The 26,374-nt window shown below is 46.6% G+C and overlaps 1 protein-coding gene across 1 annotated transcript in view; it reads left to right on the forward strand.

The window, feature by feature from the left end:
• LOC137433231 (glutamate receptor ionotropic, delta-1) overlaps positions 1–26,374 on the forward strand; it is an 889,585-nt gene that overhangs the window by 627,461 nt on the left and 235,750 nt on the right. Inside the window, exon 10 of the mRNA XM_078784012.1 lies at positions 15,247–15,444. Within this exon, the coding sequence (XP_078640138.1) occupies positions 15,247–15,444 (198 nt within the window). The remainder of the gene's footprint in view (positions 1–15,246; positions 15,445–26,374) is intronic.

Genomic DNA, 26,374 nt, shown 5'->3' on the forward strand with positions numbered 1-26,374 from the left:
ACTTTAATACACTTTACACTACCCGGGTACTTTCCCTGCCAAACCATTGGCCATTTTACACTATGTGGTTCTAAGAACCGAACTCCCATTGAACATACTGTGGTGCTCTCCAATTTGGGGTCTCACTCCCCCGATTCTTCACCCTGTGCCTTCGCACAATTTCAAGGCTGGATCATGTGGCGCTCCAAACAGCTCTACCTACCTGTGCACCTCCGCCACTGCACGTTGCCATCCGAGCTTACCTGCTCCTCACCCTAACCTACCTACCTGGGGAAGGCCCTCCCTGGCACTTACCCCCTCAGTGCCCTCTCTGGCACTGGGCTACCCGGGTCCTTCCCTGGATCCTCGGGCCCCATTGAACACTACCTGGCTCCCAGAGCCTACCTGCGGCCTCACCTGGCCGACAGACTAACAGTGGCGGAGTGCTCATCTAACCATACCTCCAACAGGCCACACGCCCAGCCATCCACTTTACTCATGCACCCAACAAGCAGTACTCTGCTACTCTCGCACCACAGATGCCAATATCCAACCACAATTTACCTACTCCCTCTACCTACTTTTAAGCTACCCGACCCGGGTACTCATGAAGGGGTTCATCCTTTCCCATCCACTCCTTTCACACCAACCACTCCACTCCACATATTCCACACTACTCACTCCACACCATCCATTCCATGCTCCATTCACTCCAGACCATTCATTTCATCCAACCATTCTCCATACACCTGTGCTTCACCTGCACTTGCACACTCACCTGGTGCTCACACTCACCTGGTGCTCACACACACCTGGTGGCACTTGCACCCTCCTTTCCTCCCAGGCTTCTTCATTCACTACAATGCCATTCACCCACACTCACAATACTCTGCTCAATACTCTTTCTACACACACACACAGCATCATCTGATCTAACTACTCCCTTCTGAAACTCACGCTCCCCGTCTCCCCTTATACTAAGCGCTCCCACGTCATTATAATCCAACTACCCGACACCCTACTCTACGTCCCCTCATACCTGTGCCATGTTACTACTTAAATCTTGTCACCTATGGTCATTTCTAAACCCTAACATTATAACCTAACCCTCCTGGGCTAGTTTTCACAGCCAATCCCCATACATCCTATTGCTCCTTTGCCCCCATAATGTGAGGTGAATGGTAAAGCTACCATTCACCATCACTAACACTACTACCATCAATCGTCCACTTCACTCAGAGCCTCGGTGTGTCATTACATTTTCACAGCTCGGCTTCGAAAAGCCGGCTATGCATACTGGTGGTTTGTCTCCTGTAGGTTGGGTCCGTCCGGCAGTTACGATTCTGGGGAGGAGGCATACTTGGTCCAAGACTCCAGGCACCATCCCTACGCAGGGCCTTGTGCTCCCAAGCGCGATTGCCCAGCCTTCCCCGGCCGGAGCGCCGCCACCACAAGGGGGCGCCGCTCCGAACCCTCCTACCTCCCCTCGAACTGGGCCGTTCGCCTTGTCTGGCAAAACGCGGCACCGACCGTGCACGGCAGGCCCGGCCCGAATCGTGCACGGCGCTCCTTGCAGGAGCGACGCGGCAACGATCCCCACCGGCCCCCGCAGCACACAAAGAGCACCGCGCCCAGAGAGCTTGCGTCGGCTATTCGTCGGCCTAAGTGCTGCCCCGGTCAGCGTCGATGCTCGACTCGCCTTCTCACACCACGCTTTCCGTTTCTTACTCGCACATCCAGGCGTCTTCATACACTCCATGCATTCCTCTCGCGCACATTCCTGCACATCCCTACCCATTCGCACACTCTGTTACACACTTCGTAACACACCTCTCTCGTGCACCTTCTTGCGGACACTCTCCCGGTACATACTCCATACCACTCATGGGTGCGCACTCTGTTGCACACCCACTCAGCGCACACCTACCCCCGGGTGTGCAATCTCTCGTCGCACACCCAATCACGCGCTCCGGTGTGCACTCCCGCACACTCGCCACAACCAACTCAGGTGTGCATCCTCGCACACTCTCTCCATCCATATCCATCTCACACTCTGTGTCGCTCTCACTCTTACTCCCATACTCTGTAACACACTCACTCTTCGATGCACACTTTTTTCTTACAGGCGCGCCATTTTCTTTCATACACCTCTCCACGAACCTTCCACAAGTGCCCGGGTTACGCCGGGATCCCAAGCGCGCGAAAAATCCTTTCGCGCCAAACACTTGCGCCAAATCTTTTCGCGCCATATACAGCCCGGCTTACCTTCGGGATCCTCTTCCCCACACGCACCTGCAAATCTTTATAAGGATTAGCAAGTACGGCATCATGATGTGAATCCAAACTTTGCGCGCATTCCATCTCCAACTCCGATAATGCCTCTATTCCTGCCGTCTCTTCAAACCAAATTTCCACTATTGCTTCTATTTTATTTTCAATTTGAATTAATTATTTTTCTTTATTAAGCTCGACGACCGCTAGCGCTAATAAAATAAAATTTTCTAATTCTGTGGTCGCCGGCTTCCCCATACCCCAGGTCACTATCTCTACCCTGGTCCACGTGACTTTGCCCTGCTCAACTTCGCTCAACCCGCGCTCCTCTAGCCGCGTTACCTCGTCGCGTACAAATGCGACCTCCTCGCTCGCCCTGCGGTCAATTTCCCTCTCAAATTCCTTTGTCTCATACCTGGCCTGCCCCCTCGCTAGCCCCTCGTTAATTTATTTCATTTGGTCATCCACGTCCTCCAATTGACCCCCTAATTTGTTCTCTAATCCCGCAATTTGATCGCCCAATTCATTTCTCAATCCGCCAATTTGGTTGCCCATATCATTTCTCAACCCCCCAATTTGACTTCCCATTTGCTCCCCCATTCTGTCCATTTTTGCACCCAGTTGGGTCTGGAATAATCTGAGGTCAAACCCCATTTGCACAGCGGCCCCAGCCGCCATCGTGGGCTCGGCCTCCGTCGCCATGTGCGCGGCGCCGCCATTTTGTGCGCCTGCAACGCCCACTACCGCACCTTCATTATTTTCCTCCTCCATCTCTCCCACTTCTTCCCTGGGGTCCTGGGTTGATTCTAACTCTTCTTCTATTTCCCCCACCGGCGTCCGATTGCCTTGGTTATCCATGGCACGACTCAATTTGGATGTTAATAAAAAATTTCGGCCGCTCGTAATTTTTTGACCAAGTTTGTTCAGATGGTAGAATATTTGGTTCGGGTCCAAATCCCGCTCCCAGACACCAATTGTTACGGCCAATATGCACAATTGGTGTTCAAAATTTTGTCTAACAAATCTAGTCCCAGGTTCCAAATCCCACTCCTGACACCAATTGTTACGGATCTCGGACATCGGCGCTCCCCTTATCAAGGGGGGGTTAATCCCCTTGTGTTTTTATCTGGCCGACCCGAGTCCTTAGAAGTTATGACGTCACTTCCGGACGACGTTAACTAGGGTTGTAAGCCGTCTTCTTATTACCTACTTATTAACGCCGCCCAGTAAGCAAGGAAATAACTCCCACCCGAGCCGCAGCATTAGTGGATACGCCGAGCGTAGCGAGCCGTGACTCAGGCCATTAACAATGACTCTAAACCCGATTCTAGCGGTTTCAATCCTGCCACAGGTACTCAATTGAGAAAAGACGAAAGCGAAGGGATTAAGACGAAACCAGAAAGAACAGGTGAATTTATTACAAGCAAAAAGAGGAAAGGAAAGAATGTACAAGAAAGGAAGAAGAAGAAGCAGGACACAGGGCAGTATTAACAACAGTCTTAACTTAGGACCCCAGACAAACATACACACTCACACGGGGATTGTAGCTGGGAGGGTGGAAGGTCCAGGTAGAGGGTCCAGGCTCCAGTCGACTCCGGTTCAGCGGGCGAAACCCGGCAGGCAGCTCCGCGCGTAGTTGGACGCGAGCGGACCTTGTATATAGCGGGGGGGGGGGGGGGGGGGGGGAGGCTGGGGTCCTTCGCACGTACTACCTGTACGTTCGCGCCAAATGCTCTCTCTCTCAAAGTCCTCTTAATCAGCGCCAGCGAGTGAGTCCTTTCGCAAGTGTGCGCTCAGTATCAGTTCTCAAATCCTTCTTCATAAGCACGTCTCCAACAAGTCCGTTTGCAATGCACTCTCCCGACCAAGTCCAACCAGCGCTCTCTCATCAAAAGAAGTCCGTTTCGCATGAGCGCCACCGAACAAGTCCTTCGCGCAGTCCGTGAAAGGGCTTTGCGCTCGCCTTTTTATAATGCGCCACGCGATCACTACGCGGCCCTCAAGGCCACGCCTACCAGCGATCTCACCTAAGCCCTGGTTGGCTGGTGAGGGCTTACCGGCCACGCCTTTGACGGCTGGTTGACAGGCCACACCTTCTTCTTGCCGGCCCGCCCCCTTTTTCCTCCGGCCTGACCGTATGGTTTATTGCGGCGCTTGAGCGAGCGCTAACAAAGGCGCGTAACAGAATTGGGAGAACCATGAGGCACCGACTGGAGGGGCGCGTAATGGCGTCGCTTGGAGAGGGAGGTCGCAAAATGGACTGAATGGGGACCTACTCTTATTTAATTGATGCAATGCAGATTCAACTATTGGAAACACGACCTTATCTAAAACACATATTTCCTATACGAAGGAAATAACTGGAATTCTATGGTGTCCTACGTGTTGCTTGTGGACTAACTAGGGGTGCTACCTATAACCTTTTAATGATGAGATATTTACAAGTAATTACTTACAAGTGAGGGTTCTAAAACCGCAACAATATATATATATATATATATATATATATATATATATATATATATATATATATATATATATATATATATATATATATATATATATATATACATATACACACACATATACGTATGCATATGTATACTAGGAAGAGTACCCATCCCAAGTGATGGGAAAAGCTAGAAAAGCTAGCAAAACTTCTCCTCTCTTTCCCTCCCGTTCTCCCCATCCCCCCTTTTTCCTCCCTCCCCCACTCTCCCTCTCACCCCCCTCGCCTTTGGCTGGGTCTGGATTCATACACAGGCTACACAGCTTAGAGGAGAGTGCGGGTACCTCGAAGGTCATCCTGTCAGCCAGGATCTTTCCTGATTCAGACATAGAATAATTAATTACCTTTAAAATAGTGAACAAAATGAATTTTGGAGCCATTCTATCTCACGTCTCCTTTCGTTTAATTTTAAAAAGCTCGTAGCTTTTTCCTAATTTTGTTCCAATTTCACTCTAGATTTCGACATAATTATTTTGGCCACGAGGTCCAATCGTGAAATATGAATCAGATTTTGAAGATCAGCTTTGTACATATCAGCCTTGTACATATCAGATCAGCTTTGTATAGAGTTAATAAGATACATTGTACAGTCTTGTGAGGAACCAATCACATTGCACCCAGCCTCACACCAGCCAATCAGTGTAACCGCAAATGAAGATTATAATGACACACACACACACACACACACACACACACACACACACACACACACACACACACACACACACACACACACACACACACACACACACACAGTTGTGTTTGTCCGTGTCACCATTTTTCAATTTCTCTCAGAGATGGCGAAATGGATCTTCATCAAACTTTCAGATGTTATTCAGAGTGTCGGGAAAGGTTTTAGGCAAAAATATATATATAGAAAAAAAAAAAACTGTCTTTTGGGGGGGATTTTAAAAAGTTGCTCTATGGTGCATGAGCCTTTGTAGCTTTGTGAAAGGTAATAGTAAATTATTCCTGATTTGTGTGTGTGTTTGTGTGTGTGTGTGTGTGTTATAATGTTAACGATACATTTTCTTTAGTGGGTGTCGGGAAGTGTTTTCGGCACACACACATGTTTTAGGTCCTGGGCCATTAATTCATTCTCATTCTCATCGTACACACTCTACACCCGCCTGCTCGTCTTGGCCCACCATTGTCCACATTTAATTTAAAAAAAAAATTATTATATTAAATTTTCAGCACGCTCACAATTTTGAGGTACGTGGAACGTATCCCAGGTCCAAATCCTACACTCCTGACACCAATTTTGTTGCGTATCCCCGGTTCTGTCGATGTACTAATGGGGGGTGAAGTCCCCGGTTCCCCTCAGACACCGGGTCCACAGGCCGCCGGCCGCGACTGAACTCGCAGTCGACGGGTTGCGAAGCAACTTCAATTGCAAATCTCTCTATCACGGGTCGAAGGTTTATCGGTCGCGACCCGAATACCTTGCGAGACCACGTGGCCGGGAAGTCTGGGGATTGAACCTTCGTGTTCCCACACGTTATGGTGCGCTGAGTGGATCGCACGGTGTGGCTCGCAGCATTATCCTGCGTGATTTATGGGCCTGATTAAAGAGTCAAATTCGGTTCGGACTATGCTGGGCCATGGGGGAAAAGACGTACTCGAACAGGTTGAAAGGAAACAAAATGTACACGTTTTATTTGCAAAAAGCACAGATAAAGGACGAGAGGCAGGCTTATCAATTCTTACCTATCTAAATCCCAACAGGCACCTTGCACACACACACTGGGAATGAATCGCGCAGGTTAAACTCGTACCGAGCAACGTGCAGCCACGGACTTTGGTTTGCAAGCCTCCGTGCGCAGCTCCCGGGCCGTTCATTATGCGCAGCTTGCAGAAGGTCCGCAGGACGAGCTGCCGCACCAAAGTCAGCATGAACGATGATCCAGGACGGGGAATTCAATGCAGGAAGGACGACCCAGCACGGAGGACAGCCAGCTCGAAGGACCACGACGAAAGGGCAGTCAGAGAGCAGAGCAGAGAGAGAAAAGTGTGATGGACATGGGGTTTAAATCGGGTGGAAAAGCTCCCTAGAATGTTACACGGCCTCTCATTGGTTGTTTTGCATGTCCAAAATCTCTCATTGGTTGAAGTTTGCTGGTGAGTTTTGCTGGGGAAGAGTCCAGACCTGATTGGTTGTTTATGTGTCCACGACCTCTCATTGGCTGCTTATGCATCCTCGACCTCTCATTGGCTGCTTGTTGGTGACGTGTCCACACCCTCTCGTTGGTTACCTGCTGGTGACGTGGCGTTTCTTTTAGCCACGCCTACCACAGTCGCAATTGATCACATGGACTGTGCTTGTAGCCACGCCTCCTTGCACATGAATCAACGTCTTCCTTCAACTATACGAAGGTTTGAAATCCTGCCTAAACTCAACGCATATCTGCTTTAATTACTACACAATGGGAAGGGAGCTAATCTTTACATTTAATAAGAAATAACTGACTAATGCAGGCTACATGTTGTCGTGTAATTAACTAGGGGGGTTGTTCTTTATTGCAAAACCACAACAATATATGTGTATGTATATATATATATATATATATATACATATATATATATATACACACAGTCACATGAAAAAGTAAGTACACCATGTAAAGTTTTGAATTTTCAACATATTTCAACATACAGCTATTTGATCTTCATTTCAATAATATTGACAGATAAATGTGATATAATATAACAAATATCATGAAACATTTACATTTTCTAGTCCATTGTATAATTTAAATAAACATAAATGCAAATTTCGCATGTGGAAAAAGTAAGTACACCCTTGGCTCTAATAGGTGGTATTGCCCCCTTTGGCAGAAACAACCTCAAGTAGGCGTTTCTTATAACTGTCTACCAGTCTCTGAAATCGACTGGCAGAAATTTTTGCCCACTCCTCCATGCAGAATTCTTTCAGCTGTGCGATGTTTGAGGGGTTTCTTGCATGCACAACAACAACAACAACAACAATATATAAACTGTTGTTTACTTTCATCGTGCAGAAGGTATTAGTGTATAACAGCTTGACATAGGAAATGAAGGCTTCGCCAAAACCCATCCGCTCCAGAACAGAAAACAAATATGTGTGATCAACTTGATCAAAAGCCTTTGTTTGGTCAAGAAACAACAACCCAAAACTGGCACACAAGTACTTATTGCAAGAAATAATATCCCTTATCAAAAAGAAAACAACAACAACAGGCATTTTCAGGCCATTTTCCCTGCAAGAGCGGGGGTTAGCCTTGCGGTCCCCATGACAATGTTCTCCATTTTGCCCTATTTTCTGCATCTCCCCTTGTTAACCCCCTTGCCCGCATTTCTTCTTCGACCATCTTTAGCCAAGTCTTTCTCGGTCTTCCCCGTCCTCTACTTCCTTCGACATTCATTTCCATCACTCTTCTCAACCAGTCACTTTCATCCTTCCTCAACACATGACCAAACCATCTCAACCTGTTTCTCTTCACAGCATCCATCACAGGCTCCATTCCCATCATCTTTCGCAATTCATCATTTGTCTTCCTCTCTCTCAGCGATACTCCACACATCCACTGAACCATTTACATTTCCACCTTTTCCAGCCTTCGTTGCTGCTCTACGTTCATTACCCATGTCTCGCTCCCATAAATCATAACACTTCTCACACATGCAGCATACACCTTTCCCTTCAGCTTCAACGACACTCCCCTCCTCGTCAGCACGCCACTCAGTTCCCGAAACTTCTTCCATGCACATCTCACTCGAGCAACCGTTGCCGAGTCTGATCCACCTTCTCCATTCAGTATGTCTCCTAGGTAACAAAATATTTTCACACCTTCCAGCTTCATGCCGTCTCCAAGATCCAACTCAACATTTCCTCCATCTGCAGCTCCCTCTGTGCACACCTTACACTTGAATGTAGCTGCCACACTGGTTAATGACCATCTCAAACCACTACATTTTTGATGAACCCACTCAGCGCACATTGTACATTGAATGGAATTCACTCCGACACCCTTCCTGCACAAAGCACACGGCCACTTCCCAGTTCTTTCCACCTCACCACATGCTTTACCACTTGCCATCACCTTCGTTTTTCCGATATTCACCTTCAGACATTTTGTCTCCATACATTTCTTCCACTTGTTCATCTTCTCCTTCAGTCCATCCATACTTTCTGCAATCAACACCAGATCATCTGCATACAACAACTCCCATGGTAAACCCTCCTTTACGTTCTGAGCCAGCACCTCCATCACAGCTACAAATAGTGGTGGTCTTAGTACCGACCCCTGATGCACTCCCACCTTCACATCAAACTCACCACTGTTCCCGTCCTTCGTCCTTACAGCTGTGCGCGCTCTTTTGTACATTGCCATCACCACTCTGATCAACCATTCCTCCACTCCTAACTTCCTCAATGCCCATGTCACTACTTCACGTGGAACCCGATCGAATGCTTTCTCCAGATCAACAAACCCAAGAAACAACTTCTTCCTCTTCTCCATATACTTCTCCTGCAACTGCCTCACAATAAAAAGCACGTCTGTCGTTCCTCTTCGTGGCATAAATCCAAACTGCATTTCGTCAATCTTCACTTTCTTCCTTATCCGCCTCTCCAACACCCTTTCCAATACCTTAATTCCATGCTCCAATAACTTTATCGCTCGATACGAGCCACAGTCCAGAGGGTCACCTTTCCCCTTGTATGGAGGGATGAGGGTACTCAGTTCCCAAGCCACTGGAATGCGGCCTTCTATCACCACCAGATTGCAGATCTCTGTCATTCTCTTCACACCCCAATTTCCCGCTGCCTTCAACATATCTCCCACAACTCCCGTCGGCCCTCCTGCTTTTCTACTCTTGATTGCTTTTATCGCTTCCTCAACTTCCTTCTCGGTTATCTTCTCTGCCGGTCCTAAAACTGGGTTACTCTCTGTGTTGCCATCCCATTCATTCTCTGCATTCAACAGCATTTCCACATATCTTTTCCATCTTCCTTTAATTCCATCTGGGTCCACAACGATTTGTCCCACTTCATCCTTCAAGCAACTCAACCCCATCACATCACACCTCTCTTTCGCTATCTGCTTTGCAATCCTGAACACCGCTCTCTGACCCTCTTCCGCATCCAAGCGTTCTCCGAACATTTTCTTACATGCCTCCTGCGCCTTTGCTACCTCTTTCTTTGCAGCCTTCTTGGCTGCCTTATAACTTTCATGCTCTGCCTTTTCTGCCCCGATACCCTTCGCCTTCTGCCACGCGTTGAACTTCTTCCTCTTCTCGTCAATCTTCTTTCCAACTTCTTCATCTCACCACCATGTTTCCGAGTGCCTCGGTGGTCCTTTTGTCCATCCACATACCTCACCAACGGCTCCCAACAGACTATCTTTCATTGACATCCAACCACTTTCAAGCTCAACCACATCATCCTCTACCATATTCAGCCTCTCTTTTAATGCCTCCCTCACTGTCACCTCTTTCAACCTCCACACCTTCATTCTCGGTTGGTACTTCACCCGCCGAGCTCTCCTCGCACCTTTCACCCTTATGTCGCAGACAACCAAGTGGTGCTGTGAAACAGCCTCCTCCCCCGGGATCACCTTTGTGTCCCGGAGGTGCCCCCTATCTCGCCTACGCACCAGCAGGTAGTCAACGGATGTCGTCGACCCACCTGACATGTATGTAACAAGCTTATTATCCTCTTTCTGGAACTGAGTATTACAAATCAACAAATCAGCTCCATCAGCAAACTCCAAAATCCTTTCACCTTCTCCAATTCTCACACCATATCCGTAACCCCCATGAACTCCCTCAAAACCATCCATACTCCTTCCCACATGTCCATTTAGGTCTCCTCCTACCACAACAACTTCCTCATCTTTCACGTTTTCCATCAGCTTCTCTATAGCACACCAGAACGTGTCCTTCTCTTCATCGCTCCGACCAACCTGTGGAGCACATCCCGAGATGATGTTCACCAAGAGCTTTCCAATCATCATTTTCACCATCATCAACCTATCACTCACTCTGGTCACACTCACCACACTGTCTAAAAACTCCTCAGAAAACAGGACACCAACACCATTCACACCTTCTGGGCACCCTTGCCACACAAACTTGTATTTCTGTCCCTGCCTACCCTTCACCGTTCTCACACCACTTCCCTTCCATCTCGTCTCCTGCACACAACATATGTCCACTCTTCTTCTGACCAATACTTCCTCCACTTCTCCTGATCTCCCTGTCATTGTCCCTACATTCCATGTCCCAAACCTCAGAAACCGATCTCCACGTCAGGCATCAGACGTTTTGTCGTCATAAATGGAATGATTTCCACCCTTGCTTCGATCGGGTTCCCCACCTTGAGTTTTGACGAGAGGGAGTGGGGTCCCCTACGGGGTACTTCGGGCTGTACCCTGCCCATATGTAGTTGTAATTGTCATGGTTTCCTTTTTGAGGCAATGTTTTTATGGCCGGATGCCCTTCCTGACGCCAACCCTTTTAGTCGCCTCTTACGACATGCAGGGATACGGTGTACCTATTCTAAACCGGGGTACACACCGGGTTCTTCTTGCATGCACAGCTCATTTCAAATCCCTCCACAACATCTCGATGGGATTTGGATCCGGGCTTTGACTTGGCCATTCCAGAACCCTCCATTTCTTTCTTTTTAGCCATTCCTTGGTGGATTTACTGGTATGTTTAGGGTCATTGTCATGTTGCAAGGTCCACCTCGGTTGAGCTTCAACTCTCCGACAGATGGCCTCACATTATCCTCAAGCACCCTCTGCTAAAATGAAGAATTCATAGTGGATTCTATGATGGTGAGCTGCCCAGGCCCTGATGCAGCAAAGCTGCCCCAAACCAAAATATTTCCACCACCTATGCTTTACAGTTGGTATCAGGTTCTTGTGGTCAAATGCTGTCTTTGGTTTTTGCCAAACATGTCTTCTGGTAATGTGGCCAAATAGCTCTACCATTGACTCATCTGTCCAGAGCACATTGTTCCAGAAGTGCTGGTCGTTGCCTAGGTGCTCTCCCCTTCGGCTTTGCCTACTGCTCTAGGCTTTGCCTACTACTTTGTAGGCTTTGCTTTGCAAAGTAGGCTTTGCCTACTGCTCTCCCCTCTGGGCTGGTGCTTCTGCCTCACACCTAGCTCGTCTTCACGCTGTTGAAACCAAAGCGTTCAGAATCATTGGAATCTCCCGTGATGAAGCTACCTCCGAGGGCCTTTCACTTAACCACCGCAAACAGGTTGGTGGTCTTTCTGTCTTCTACGGACTCCTCTCCGGCCTTGCTCCTCCTGCTCTCTCTGGGCTCTGTCCCCCAAATATTCCTACAGGTCGCACAAGATCTGCCTGCAACCCTCTTATGGTTAAACTGCCAAAATCAAGACTCTCTGCTCACCTTCACTCCTTCATTCCTCCTTTCTCCCACCTCTGGAACAAACTCCCTCACTCTCTTCAATCCCACTTCTCCCTCCAGGTCTTTAAAACAGCTGTTCACCACCATCTCTTATCTTCCCCCATCCAAAACCTTGATCTTTTATACCCCTGTTAATTTCACCCCAAATCCACTTTTTTGAAATACCAACTTCTTTCGTAGAAGTCCTTTGTGTCCTTGTGTTTTATACTTCTCCCACTCCCCCCCCCCCCCTTCCCACGCCTCCTCCCCCCAAGCCCTCTCCCTCCCACACATTCCCGATGTCCCTGCTCTCAAATGTTGTGTTTATATGCTGCCCCTTCTCTGCCCATCTTGTCTACCGCTCCCCTTTTTATATACTTTGTTTATTTGTCTGTTTGATTTGTTTGTGTGATAAATGTTAGCTCTTTTACGAGCCTCGATTATGTATACAAAAAAAAGAAGGAAAAAAAAAGTTGTTCATTGGCAAACTTTAGTCTTGCCCTGATGTTCTTTCTTGACAGCAAAATGTTTCCTCCTGGCACACCTCCCATGTAGATCAAATTTGTGCAGCCTCTTTCTAATGGTAGACTCGTGCACTTTGACATCAATAGTGGCAAGAGCTACCTGTAGGTCCCGTGATGACATTCTGGGGTGCTTAGAGACTTCTTTCAGTATCTTGCGGTCTGCTCTCGGGCTGAACTTGCTGGGGCGGTCTGGCCTGAACAAGTTCGCAGTTGTTTGGAATCTTCTCCACTTGCAGATGATCTTCCGGACAGTCGAATGATTGATTTCAAATTGTTTGGAGATCTTTTTAAATCCCTTCCCAGACTCGTAGGCATCTATGACCTTCTTACTGAAGGCCTCAGATAGCTCTTTTGATCTCGGCATGGTGACGCTGCATACTTCAACAACAAAGAGCAAACCAAACTAAATATCTGAGGTTTAAATAAGACAGGTTCCTCCAAGATCCTCTCTAACGATGTTCTAATCATTTGCACCTTAGCTGGTGCACCTGATTCTAATTTTAGGTCTTTGAAGTTGTGATAAATGTCGGGTTGTACTTACTTTTTCCACATGAGAAATTTGCATTTATGTTTATTTAAATCATACAATGGACTACAAAATGTAAATGTTTCATGATATTTGTTATATTATATCACCTTTATCTATCAATATTGTTGAAATGAAGTTCAAATAGCTGTATGTTGAAATATGTTGAAAAAGTCAAAACTTTACATGGGGTGTACTTACTTTTTCACGTGATTGTGTTTGTATGTATATATATATATATATATATATATATAATTATATATATATATATATATATATATATATATATATATATATATATATATATATATATATATATATATATATTACAAAGCTCTTTCTAAGCACAGACTGATATTAATGTTTGGTACCTTCCACGTGTAGAAAGCTACAATTTGGCATGCCGACAGAAATCAAAACCGGTACACTGGGAAAAAATAATCGAACTGTCGGAAAGCATCCGTAATTGAAATTTAAGTTAAGAAAACCCCGTAAACGCATACGTAAAAAAAAATACTCCAATTAATATTGAGCATTTAAAAATTGTACTTTGCTGTAAACTGTAAACTGTAAAAGCTGTAAACTGTGAAATAAAAATATCAATGAAAATTTACTTTAAAACCGTAAACGTGTCCGGAAAATAAATAGATAAAACCTAAACTGATATCTCGAAGCATGTCGGTGATGCTTTACTGTAATCATAAAGCTTATTATCATGAATAAATTGTTGTAATCATAAAGCTATTTTGTACCTGCATATGAAGCACAGTTTGTTATTACTTCCACAATATATACTAACGTGGATCAGCTCGCTGCGCTCGCCTCATCACGCGTCATCGCCGCAGAGGCACAGGCTTGTTTTAACTGAGGATAATGACTACGTGAGTTTTTGTGTTGTCATGATTTACACCAATCATAATACAAGCGTTTCGTTTGTACAAATTTATTTGTAATATTGGTGATATTATTTGTTTGTAATTTATTTATAATCAAAAAAGGACCAAGTTGTCTATAGCTCTAAACTAAACGGTCAAGGGTCCAAGCTGGTCTATTGGGTCGAAAGGGTCTTCAGGATCTTTTCGGTATTCATGAGTACTAATGGTCTTCAGGTTTTGAAGGGTCTTTTGGGTCTTTTGAGTGTTTGGAATCTTTAAGGATCATTGGCGTATTTTGGGTCCTCGAGGTCTTTTGGATCTTCAGGGTCTTCGTGGTATTTTGGTATCTTTGGGGTATTTTGGGTGTTTGGGTTATTTTGGGTCTTGTGGGTCATTTTGGGTCTTGTGGGTCTTTAAGGGTCTTCAGGGTCTTTTGGTCTTTTGGGTGTTTGGGAACTTAAAAGGGTCTTCAAAAGTTCAAGACGTCTCAGCAGTCTAAAGATTTGAAAGGTATTTTCCAACAGTACTAATTAATAGACAGGATGCAACTGACTTTCAAACGGTACATTAATTAATAGCCATATAGTAACACACTTCACGGGCGTCCCCACGGACGGTCCCACGGATGGAAACCTCTTGATGTATATATTTGTGGAGAACTATTCTTGTGGAGACTTGCCGATGGAGAACTATTCTCTGTGCCGGCCCGTTTTGTCTTCCTCTTTTCTTTTGTGGTTCAAATATAAATTGATGCTTGTTGCAATGTCTCAACCATTACCACAACACTGCTTAATAAGTCTCAAATCCCAGTTGTTCATGTTGGTTGATTGACAAGGGCACTCTCCCTGCCACTCTGTTGGCTTGTAAGACTGTACGACAAGCTCGAAGGCCAATCTTTGACACGTGCTTTCACATTTTGCTTTGCTGAGGTCTTTGTAAACATTTATTTTATGAAGTGTCCTCTGTTTCTTTTTTCAAGATGACATGCTGTTTGAATTGATAAATTATTTCCACGTCATACTTTACACTTTTGGGTTTGATTTGAATGCCTTTTCATTCCTGGTGATTGGTTTTATTTTCAATGTATATATCTGTATCTTAAATGTCATTGAGTTGTGTGAATTTAAGTATTCTTTCCTTTGTCATTTTCCATTCAATTAGGAGGAACCTTTTGTGATGCTGTCGGAGAATGTACTGGGTAAACCCAAGAGGTTTCGTGGATTTTCCATCGACGTGTTAGATTCTCTTGCACAATCTCTTGGCTTTGCCTACGAGGTTTACATGGCCCCTGACCATCGCTACGGCAATCTGGAGTCTGATGGTTCCTGGAATGGCATGATTGGGGAACTCCTCCACAAGGCACGTTTTAATGGAAACATTTGTTCTGATATCCATGCTAAAATACTTAGCAATATGGTGAATTGAATCAATAGTTGTAGACACTTAAATTTACTGTCAGTTATATAGAAGGTAAGGATATTACTGGACGAAATTCGGCATTTTTGTTAAATATATATTAATATAGAGGCAAAGCAGGTCAATGATTGAATTGAGCCAAAATAAATGTTTAGTGAGAGAAGCTGCTTTTGCATTTTCATCCAAAATTGTGCCGTGCATGGAAAACGTTACTCTCTCTCTCTCTCTGTCTGTCTGTCTGTCTGTCTCTGTCTCTGTCTCTGTCTCTCTCACTCTCACTCTCTCTCTCTCTCTCTGTCTGTCTCTCTCTGTCTCTGTCTCTGTCTCTGTCTCTGTCTCTCTCACTCTCACTCTCTGTTTCACTCTCTGTTTCACTCTCTGTTTCACGCTCTGTTTCACGCTCTGTTTCACGCTCTGTTTCACGCTCTGTTTCACGCTCTGTTTCACGCTCTGTTTCACTCTCAATCTCTCAATCTCTCAATCTCTCAATCTCTCAAACTCTCAATCTCTCAAACTCTCAATCTCTCAATCTCTCACTCACTCACTTTACATTTAACTGGAATGGTGACAAATGTAACACCAGCTGCATTGGTCCAGAAAAACAAGGGTGCCACATATCCACCCTGTTTAGCCAGCTACCCTTTACACAGTTAGAAAATACGATCTTACATATGAGACATGCATTCCATCTGAGATGCAGTCTGTAGAAAATACACAACAACCCACTGCATAAATCATTGTCACCTGCTACTCGTCTAACTGTCAAAGATGGCCAATTGGCAGCCATTTTTGTTGTAATAAACCCGATATTTAACACGTCCTCAACCATTTCTCGGACATGCATTTACCGATGTTGTTGTTAACCTAACCCTAACAACTTGGCACACAGAATAAAAATGATGGGTTATTTACCTCATTTACCTCATATTTAACGCCACAGGTTATTTACCCACCACATGATATTTACCTCATTTTTTTCGAGATAACATCCAAAATGGCTAACTGGTGGCCATTTTGGTAATTAAACGTGTCCCCAATTATTTATCGGACATGCATGGTCTGATCTTCTTCAAACTTGGCACAAAGATAATACATGAGAGGATACATATGCAGAAGATTTTGTTTTGTAATCTGACCAAAGATGACCGACTGGCGTCCTTTAACTCTGTGCGGCAAAATTTATAGAATCATGTTGCAATGTCTTTTTTCTTTTTTTCTTTTTATTTCTTTTTCTTTTTGTTCAAAATAGTTATGTGATAATATTCACAGATTTGTGGAATTTGTGTTCAGACCATCACCATTTTTTTGTGATCTGCAGATTTATTCATGATTGTAACTGTGAATATTATGTTTGCACCATCCAGTTTTTGACATTTGTATCAGAGGGGGTAATGGCTAACCCCTGCTCTAGCGGGGAAAATGGCCTTAAAACGGTCATTCATTCATTCATTCATGTATCAGAGGAAAGCATTGTGTAGGTATGTGTGCACCAAAAACAACTTGCCATAGAACTGTGGTCGCTGAGTTGGGCGAGATGGGTCTGTCATGGTGTGAGGCACACAATGTAGCTGAGGATAAACATAAATAGCGAAAGCTCGTAGCAGCCTTATGTCCCATCGTGATGAAGAGGATATGTAATTAAGTCGAGCATGTTCATTTATTTGGGCAGACAATGCGATGGACAATAGCTCTGAGGATGATATCGCAAAGGTGTGTGTGTGTGTATATATATATATGTATGTATGTATGTATGTATGTATGTATGTATGTATGTATGTATATATATATATATATATATATATATATATATATATATATATATATATATATATATATATATATATATATATACATACACACACTAGCAGAAGTACCCGGCATTGCCGGTGGGTGGAGGGGAGGGGAGGGGAACGGGGGGGGAGGGGAGGGGTACGGGGGGGGAGGGGAGGGGAACGGGGGGGAGGGGAGGGGCGAAGAGGGGGGGAGGGGAGAAGAGCGGGGAGGGGAGGGGGAGAGGGGGGAGGATGGGGAGGGGGAGGGTGAGGGATGGGAGGGGGAGGGGGAGGGGGAAAGGGATGGGGAGGGGGAAAAGGGAGGGGAGGGGGAGGGGGAGGGGGGGAAGGGGGAGGGGGAAAAGGGAGGGGGAAGGGGAGGGGAGGGGGGAGGGGGGAAGGGATAGGGGGGAAGGGGAAGGGGTAGGGGTAGGGGAAGGGGCAGGGGGAAAAGGTGGAGGGGGAGGGGGAAAAGGGAGGAGGGGGAAAAGGGAGGAGGGGGAAGGGGAGGGGGGAGGCGGGGCGGAGAATGGGAGGGGGGAGGGGGGAGGGGGAGGGGGAGGGGGGAGTCAAGTCGGAAGTCATTGTCATCAATTGAATGTCGCATTTATTTTTTATTCCCTGTCAAATGGCATTGGTCCCGCATTCAGAACCCGGAAGTCGGAAGTCATTGTCGTCAAATAAATGTAGCATGTATGTTTCACTCTCTGTCACATGCCGTTGGTACCATGTCAATCGGATGAAGTTGAAAAATTAACGTTACGAAGTTTCTCTGGGACGTACTGATTCCGAATATGAAGTTGAAAAATTAACATTCCGAAATACGCTGATGTCGTCACAATTTTAAAACGCAAAGTTTTTTTAATTTTAAGGTGTGCTGTAGTTGCTCTGAGACGTACCGATTCCGAATATGCCTTTGGTTTTGCTCTGCGATGAGTAGTTCTCGAGTTATAAGAGGACAAACAAACAAACAAACATACTTTACTGCTTTATATAAATAGATATAGACACGAGCAACATCGCGTGACACGAGCTATAACCACGCTACATTGACCGTGTGATTGGTTGGCACGGAAGGCGCGAACCTCCAGCCAATCAGGGTGGTAGGCGTGAAGACGCAACGGAGGAAGAGGTGGTTCATAAGAGGGAAGGCGCTGGAAGGTTTGGTCAATGGCGCAAAGCTACGAGGCGCTGATTGGGTGGCGCACCAAGGCTGACGTCACCGCCACAGGTTATAAAAAGGGGGCGCTGCACGACATTTTGAGCAGCTCTCCTGGCTTACTCGCGCCCTTGGCTTCCTCTAGGCGCTGTTTTCCCTGTCTCAGCTCTCTTTCTTCGCGGTGGACCTCGTGTGGGGATCGCTGGCCCTGCGTGGACGTGTGATGCTTTTGGGTACTTTTGGTTCTACGTGGTACTTGGAGTGGTGCTCGGTGATTCTGGAGCTTGGAGTGGTGCTGGGGCCTGGTGTGCGATCGACCCGGAGTTTGGAGCCGGACGGGGCCGTGTTGAACGACGGACAGTTAAGACGCACCACATTTCGCACGTACACAACGGACAGTTATTTTCCTAATTCATTCCTGTGTGGCGTATTTGAAGTGAGGTGTGTTGGACCCCAATTTAGGCTCTTTATTTATTCATCGTCGCGGTTCATTGTTTCGGGTTCCGTGTAATAAATCATTATTTTTGTACATTTTACCCCGGATTCCCGTTTTGAGTTGATTCCGCTACAGGATCGGAGCTGCCGTCGGTTCGCTCTGGGAAAGCGCTTCCGCCTCTTCCTCTTCCCTTCTTCCCATGCTGTGATAGCAAAATCCGTGTTTGGTCGTCGCCTCCGTTAAATCCGTTCGGTCTTCCGCGGTCCTTGGTATTAACCGTAGGGATTCGCACGACACCTGGTAGTCAGGAGTGGGATCGAATCCTGTAGTAAAATTGGTGTCAAGAGTGGAGAATTTGGACGCAATGTTTTCTTCGTCGGAGGCGATAATTTTGCTTAGTTGATCGGTGCGCGGGACGCGAGCGGCGCGTCATTAAATTTAATTTTATTCCTGGTAAAAGCTGCGCGGGAAAGCGACCCCTTCTTTCCGGATGGAGGAGTTGGGCAATATGGAGGAAAGGAGGATGGAAGACACGGGAAGCCTTGGGGGTGAGTCGGAGGTAGTTGGGGTAGAGAGCAGGAGTGGAGCTTCTCCCGCAGTAGAGACGATCCCAATGACTTTCCAGGACCATGCTGACGAATTCATTCATATAGGTAATAGAATAATAGAGATTCTGTGGGCAAGGGAAGCCTATATAGAAAAAACGAAAACCCCATGTGAACAAACGAATGAATTAAATAAAGAACAAAAGAATGGTTCACATGGGGCCCAGGAGAAGCCAAGGGTGGCAGAATTCGAATCGGAACGGGGGGATGCTAAATTGGGAATTGCACCGGGAATGGCAATTAAATTAAATTTGGAAGGAAATGTGAAAAAATTGATCGCGGCTTGTGAAGAGGTGAATGTGGAGTGCCCACAGGTAGGTGGGGAATGCCAACAGGTGAGTGTGGAGTGCCAAGAGGTGAATAGGGAATGTGAAAATTGTGATGGGGAATGTTTCCCACCTGCTGGCCTGGAGGTGTATCGGGGCTGGGTGGATGCCACAACACCTCAACGGGGGGACGAATTGGAATCCTCGTAGCACCAGGGCGGTGGTGCAGAGCAAGAGGGGATAAGAGTATTGGGGGTCCGGGTAATGGAGCCGGACCGGGTATTTATTGGGGAAGGCCTGATGGGGCCAGAAATGATTGGTGATGGGGATGAGCATGATGTGATGCAGCGGCTGGGGACCTGGGACAGTCCCATGGAGGACAAGGTTGATAAGGCCCAAAGGAGTTTGGGGGAGGAGGTGAGTCGGTCCGAGGAGGAGGTTGTGGTGACCAAGGGGACCCTCACCATACACTGCAATTTGGCAACGGAGGCTCCGAAATTGAACAACCAGTTGGGGGAGTGTGTTGGCTCCGGGCTGGATTCGGACAGAGAGGGATCGGGAGATCGAGCCTCCGACGATTTGGTCCCCATAGGGAATTTGGACCAGCTGCAGGGAGGGGCAGAACAACCTGGGGTTGTAACCTGCAGCTGCGGTTTGGCAGTGGGAATGCAAATTTTTAAAAGGAGAAAAATTTATACTTAAATGGTAGTTGGATTTGGAGCAGCCCTGGTGGGAGTGGGTCCCTGGGCTGCGGAATGTGGACCAGGGGAGGTCATTGGTGATGGCCTCAGGTAAAATTTGCCCCTTTGTAAATTTGGTAGTGCCAGCCAGCTGGGGGGCTGTGCTGGCGAGATTTGGATGTGGGGTCCAGCCATGGGTGTCGTGGTACGACCTGGACCCCATGGGGGTCTGGTGGAGTGTGGCGTCCATTGTCCGTCGGGGCGCTGCCCGAGCGTGTGGCTCGGGCTGACAGGGTCACCGGACCTTGGTGGGGGTTAAGACCTCCGGGGGGGGGGTGGGGGGGGGGGGGTCCGAGGTGGTTTCTCAAGCCTGGGATGGCATTTATTGAGGACCACTAGGGGGAGGTGTTGTGGGTCGCGCTTTGGTGGTGGCACTGCGGACGGCCAACTTGGGCCTGATGTGGTGACCACCCGGGCATGCGGCCTGACACCCTCCTCCTGAGACTCTGGGACAGCCGGCATGTGGTGACCTGCCATGCCGTGCTGGTCTATGGACGCGGGTCAATCTGAATGTACAGGGATGGACATAGCCTGCTGGACAACCATTGGGGCATCTGTGGAATGTGATGTTGTGAGAGTGACCTTCCACAGATGTTCCGTTGTGATTTATGAACTCTCGATTTGGGAAGAGAGCCATGGGATTGATGAATCGGGAATTTGTAATGTGCCGAGCATATGGGCCATGCTCGGCTGGCATGTGTATGGCAAAGCATCTTTCTTTGGTGAGTTTAGCAAAATGTGAAAAATGTTTGGCATGGGTAATCTGAGGGTTAGATGAAAATTTGAGGATGAATTTTGTGAAGAGAAATGGTGGTCACTGCACAGTGACACCATTATTGATCCAGGTGTGCTAGACCAGAGTGTTGGAGGCTGGAATAAAAATGCATAGGTTAGCAGGACACAGCCTTCAACTGGTTGCGGTTGCGATTGCGCCAATATTTGGGATGCGGGGTTATGGGGATGTAGTTGTGTAGTCTGAGGGTCAACGTGGTGCTGTGCGTGTCCGAGGTGTGTGGACCATGTCCTCTGGGTGGGTCTCCTGGTGGAGCATGGCTGTTGACTGGACCTTTGTGTGGTCAAGTGTGGGTGGGCACTGGGGGCTGCATGTGGTCGGACTGGGGGATGATGTGGAGGTGCAGGGGACGTGGCTGTTGGGATGCCACGCACTACGACCGTGCCCCCCCAGATCCGAGGCCTTGGGAATGGCGGTGTATGCAGCAGGTGCTCACCACATTGGCCAGCTGGGGCTGGTGCAGCTGTGTTCCTCGCAGGTGGGGCCGAAGGATGGATGGTGGGTCACACCCTAATGGACACTCATGGGCTATGTTGGCGTTTTGACTGCTCACCTTGTCCCGATGACCCTTGCACGGTAGAGGTGCGGAGCTGTCGTAGCCACATGTAGTTGTGTCATGATAATCACCGTTGGATGCGACCCACATACCTGCCAGTGTAGTGGGGAGAAAAGTAAAATTTGGAAGAATTTGGTAGGCCCAATGGGATAAACTTTGGGATTTTGAGGGTGGATGGCACTTTGGGTCTGAGCAACCTGCAACTACCTGCGTTTCAGGTGAGAGGAACTGAGGTGTACTGTCCCAGGCTTCAGGACTTGCTATGTAAATTTTGGGGACATGTAATTTGGAGTTTGGGGCGGGTGAGAGTGATGACATGGCTGGTGAGGGGGATGGAATGTGTGCCACAGTGTCTTGTGGGTGGCGTGTGTTTATGTGTTTATGTTTGTTGTTTTCATGTGGTCGTGAGAGTGGAGATAATGGAGGATGAGTGATGATTATTGAGTTTTACAATGTGCTTCTGGAAATATGTGATTCAACTGTGAACTGAGGATTTCACAATAGCAGGCCATGGCAACTTTTTGTAGCATCTTTTGTACCATCTTCTATGGAAATGTGTTGAGAATTGGATGGTAGCGGGGGAGGAAATGTGATTTGGGATCTTGTGGGTGGGGAAGGTGTGTGTGCCCGCAGGTACAGATCAAGCTCGGAGGAGCGATGCATGTGACCCCCCCTCTGCGGCAATTACCCCTGGCAGCCAGTGGTATCTGGAAATTGGAGCTCGCCGGAGGAGGGTCTGGTTGGGCGCCGTGCGGTAAAGGAGACCCCCGGCGACCCGTGGAGCTGCACGTAAGCAGGAGGCAACGGATCCTTGTGTGTGGAGACCCACACCGGTGGGGTAATGGCGGAAGGGGCTGTTGGGCTGTCACGGGGCCAAGAGGTAAATGGGTGTGGGGGGGAATGAACTTGTAAGTCGGTTGACTTGTTTTTGGGACTGCGGGCACCACAGCCTGAAGCGCCCCCACCATTTTACTGGTGCGGTACCTCCCCGCTGCCTAGAAATGAAATGCACACATGAATATGACATCAATGCCATGGTCCTGCAGGGGGGTGAAATAAGTTCTTGAAACGATTTTTGTGTAGTGATGAGTTTTGGAATGAGAATGAGTGGTTAAGGGTTTGTGTTGCATGAATGAGGGTGAAATCCACCGAGCCATGTCACTCACCTGTAACACCTGGACAGGGCCCGCGGAAATTTAGGGGTGCATTGGGATGGCCCCGCACTCCGCAGGTAAGGTTGTGTCTTGTGGCATCCACCGGGGGACGTGGTCTGTAGACCGGGGTATGTACAAATGTTTATTGAAGTTTTGAATTTTTGGTTAAGGGTAAGTTTTGTGATTAAGGTAGACTTTGGTGTGTTGCTTGTTTCCTCCCTCCACAGGAACAACGAATAAGATCATTGCACATATTTGCATGATTGTTAAGGGGATTAGTTTGTTAAGGAGGATAGGTAAGTGGCTCCGGCTCACTTCCACAGCCCTCCTGTTTTATTTCATAGGCTAAGTAAGTGTTAAGACTGGAATTGGTAGCGCCTGCAGTGAGCCTAGCAGGAGCTATGGTTCCAGGGGGGGGGGGGGGGGGGCTGTGTTATGAATTTGGGTAGAGGAATATCTGGAGTCAGATAGATCTGTATAGGTAGGTATTCGACTGTCGCGAGAGGGAATCTACCCTGTAATAATTTCCATGTGTAGTCCGGTTTGTGGGGATAAGCTGTATTGATGTTCCTGCTGCGAGGGAGCAGGGCATGCTAAATAGTCCAGGGATTATGGATAAGATTCCTTTGTTCGTCATGCAACACAAGAAAATTAATAATCTGCAAGACAATTATTAACAACATGACATCCCAGAAAGAATCTGACAGCCGAAAAAACAGAAATCTGGCGCGGCGGTACTTTGGATTCACCCTGTATATATAAAATAAAGTTTTTGTTTGTTTGTTTGTCTGCATACCAGTGAAATAATCTAATCTCCTGAACGGTGAAAGATAGGAGGAAACTTCTGAAACAAAAAATGTCGGGACGGACCCCCGGGAAGGTTATATGATAGGTGGCGAGGCCGGTCGAGGCCGCCTCGGCCGTGCTGGGCCCATTTCGCAATTAAAATCTGAGCTGAATTATCAGAGTCAATCTTATACGGCCGCAAGTAAAAGCTGAATTATAGTAGTCAATCTTCTACGACCGCGAGTAAAAGCTGAATTATAGTAGTAAATTCATTCAAAAAGAACCCGGGCAACGCCGGGTGCTTTCGGCTAATATATATATATATATATATATATATATATATATATATATATATATATATATATATATGTATATATACATATATATATATGTATATATATATATATATATATATATATATATATATATATATACATACATACATACATATACATATACATATACATCTACATATACATACACACAGACTTGGCATTTAATATGGAATATTTTTTTTTCCTTGACTTGGGTTTAATTTCTGAACTCGGTATATCAATCTGGTGAGTTTATTTTACCCTTCGGTGATTTCTTTGTTAAAAGAACCATGTCACTGATTGTCTGTCGCAGCAAGAAGTCAATAACAGGATTATAATACAGGTGGCGTGACAAAATGTACGGACAGGTACATTTGACTATTGGCTTCACAATCGGGTATATAAGGGTTGTTGAGTTCTGTATTAGTGGAAAACAACTGCTGCACGTCTACAAAAGTTATTGCCGCTTCCCCTGGAGATGGTCCATCAACCCGACAATGCTGTTTGTCATGGAGTGGTGGCTTTACGAAATTCCGGCATGAAACAGCGTGCTATTGCTTGGCAGTATGGCATCACTCAAGGTCAGGTGTCAAAGATCCTGAAACGAAATGCTCAGAGGGGTGTCCCTACTCCAATACCGAGGCCAGGACGTTCCCGCAGAACCACAAGGAGGGATGATCGCCAGCTCCACCGGTTAGTCCGCAATGGCCGTACCAAGTCAGCTAATCAGCTTAGGGCTGAGTGGCAGCAACTGACAAATGTGCCTGTATCCAGAAGGCTATTCGACCAACGACTGGTTCAAGCAGGCTATCGTGCCAGGCGTCCCCTGAGAAAGCCACGTCTGACCAGACAACACAGCCAGCGCCGATTGCAGTGGGCCAGAGAGCACCGTCAATGGCAGCCAGGACACTGGAATCACGTGATCTTCAGTGACGAGTCTAGATTTCTGGTCTATCGTCAAGATGGCCGCGTCCGAGTGTGCAGACAAGTGCATGAAGCCTACAACAAAGATTGTATAGTGCCAAGAGTCCAAGCTGGAGGTGGGGGGGGGGGGGGGGGGTGACCGTTTGGGCTGCTTTTCATGTAGGGGGCAAAACTGACCTGGTTGTTCTGAATGGAAACCTGAACCAGTTCAAGCACAGGGCCATTCTGGAAGAAACATTGCTTCCATTTGTTCGTGCAGCCTTTCGAGGAAACTTTGTCTTCCAAGATGACAATGCACGGCCTCATCGTGCTCACATGATCCAACACTTTCTTGCTGACCGTGGTGTAGAGCATATGGAGTGGCCTGCCATGTCCCCGGATATGAATCCGATAGAGAACTTGTGGGCAGAATTAACGCATCAAATCGACAACTTGGACCAGCAGCCTGCCTCTGTGCATGAATTGCAGCAGGCTATTGTAACTGCATGGCAAGTGATTCCTGTCCAAACCTAGGCAAATCTCGTGAACAGCATGCCTCAACGTGTACGTGCTCTCCTGAATGCTCGTGGGGGTTACACGAAGTACTGAACTGTAATTTTACTGTCCGTAATCCCAGTCGTAATTTAACTTTTGTTTTTGTTAAAACATTTTTTGGCTGATGTGTAAAATAAAGAGATACTTCTGGAAAACGCACAGAAGTTTAACACAGTACTGTTCGTGAATTGAGTTCGATATCAGTTTACATCACTTTCAAGGATCAATTTATTTGCTTCGAAATGTCAAATGTGGTTTTTGGTTCTTTTAAAAGTCACATTAACAAAATCTAGAATAATTTCAACATAATTCTGATGAACTTTTGGTTCTAAATCATCTTGAAAAGCAAGTTTACCCCCACAAAAAAAAAATTCCATATTAAATGCCAAGTCTGTGTGTATGTATATGTATATGTATATGTATATGTATATGTATGTATGTATATATGTATGTATATATATATATATATACAGTGAAACCTTGACTTACGAGTTTAATTCGTTCTGTGACCGAGCTCGTAACTCAATTTGCTCGTTTCTCAAATTAAATTTCCCCATTAACATGCATTTAAATGCTATTAATCCGTTCCAGCCCGCCAAAAACCACACCAATTTTTTTTTAAATATACAGTATATATAAAAATATCTCGCGCTTTATATTTCACCTGTATGCAGCATACAAGTTGGCAGGATGGCCTGGACTGGAGGTACGCACACTTGACTCTAAACTGTCCAGCCTGGGTTTGAATCCCGACCCAGCTATAACCTGTCATGGGTGAATCACAGGCAGGGTGATTCATCAATGTGTGTACCGCTAAACTGGGCGCCCCGTTTG

This window comes from Myxine glutinosa, chromosome 8 (genome assembly GCF_964187855.1).
Source record: "Myxine glutinosa chromosome 8, kmMyxGlut1.1, whole genome shotgun sequence".
Lineage (NCBI taxonomy): Eukaryota > Metazoa > Chordata > Myxini > Myxiniformes > Myxinidae > Myxine > Myxine glutinosa.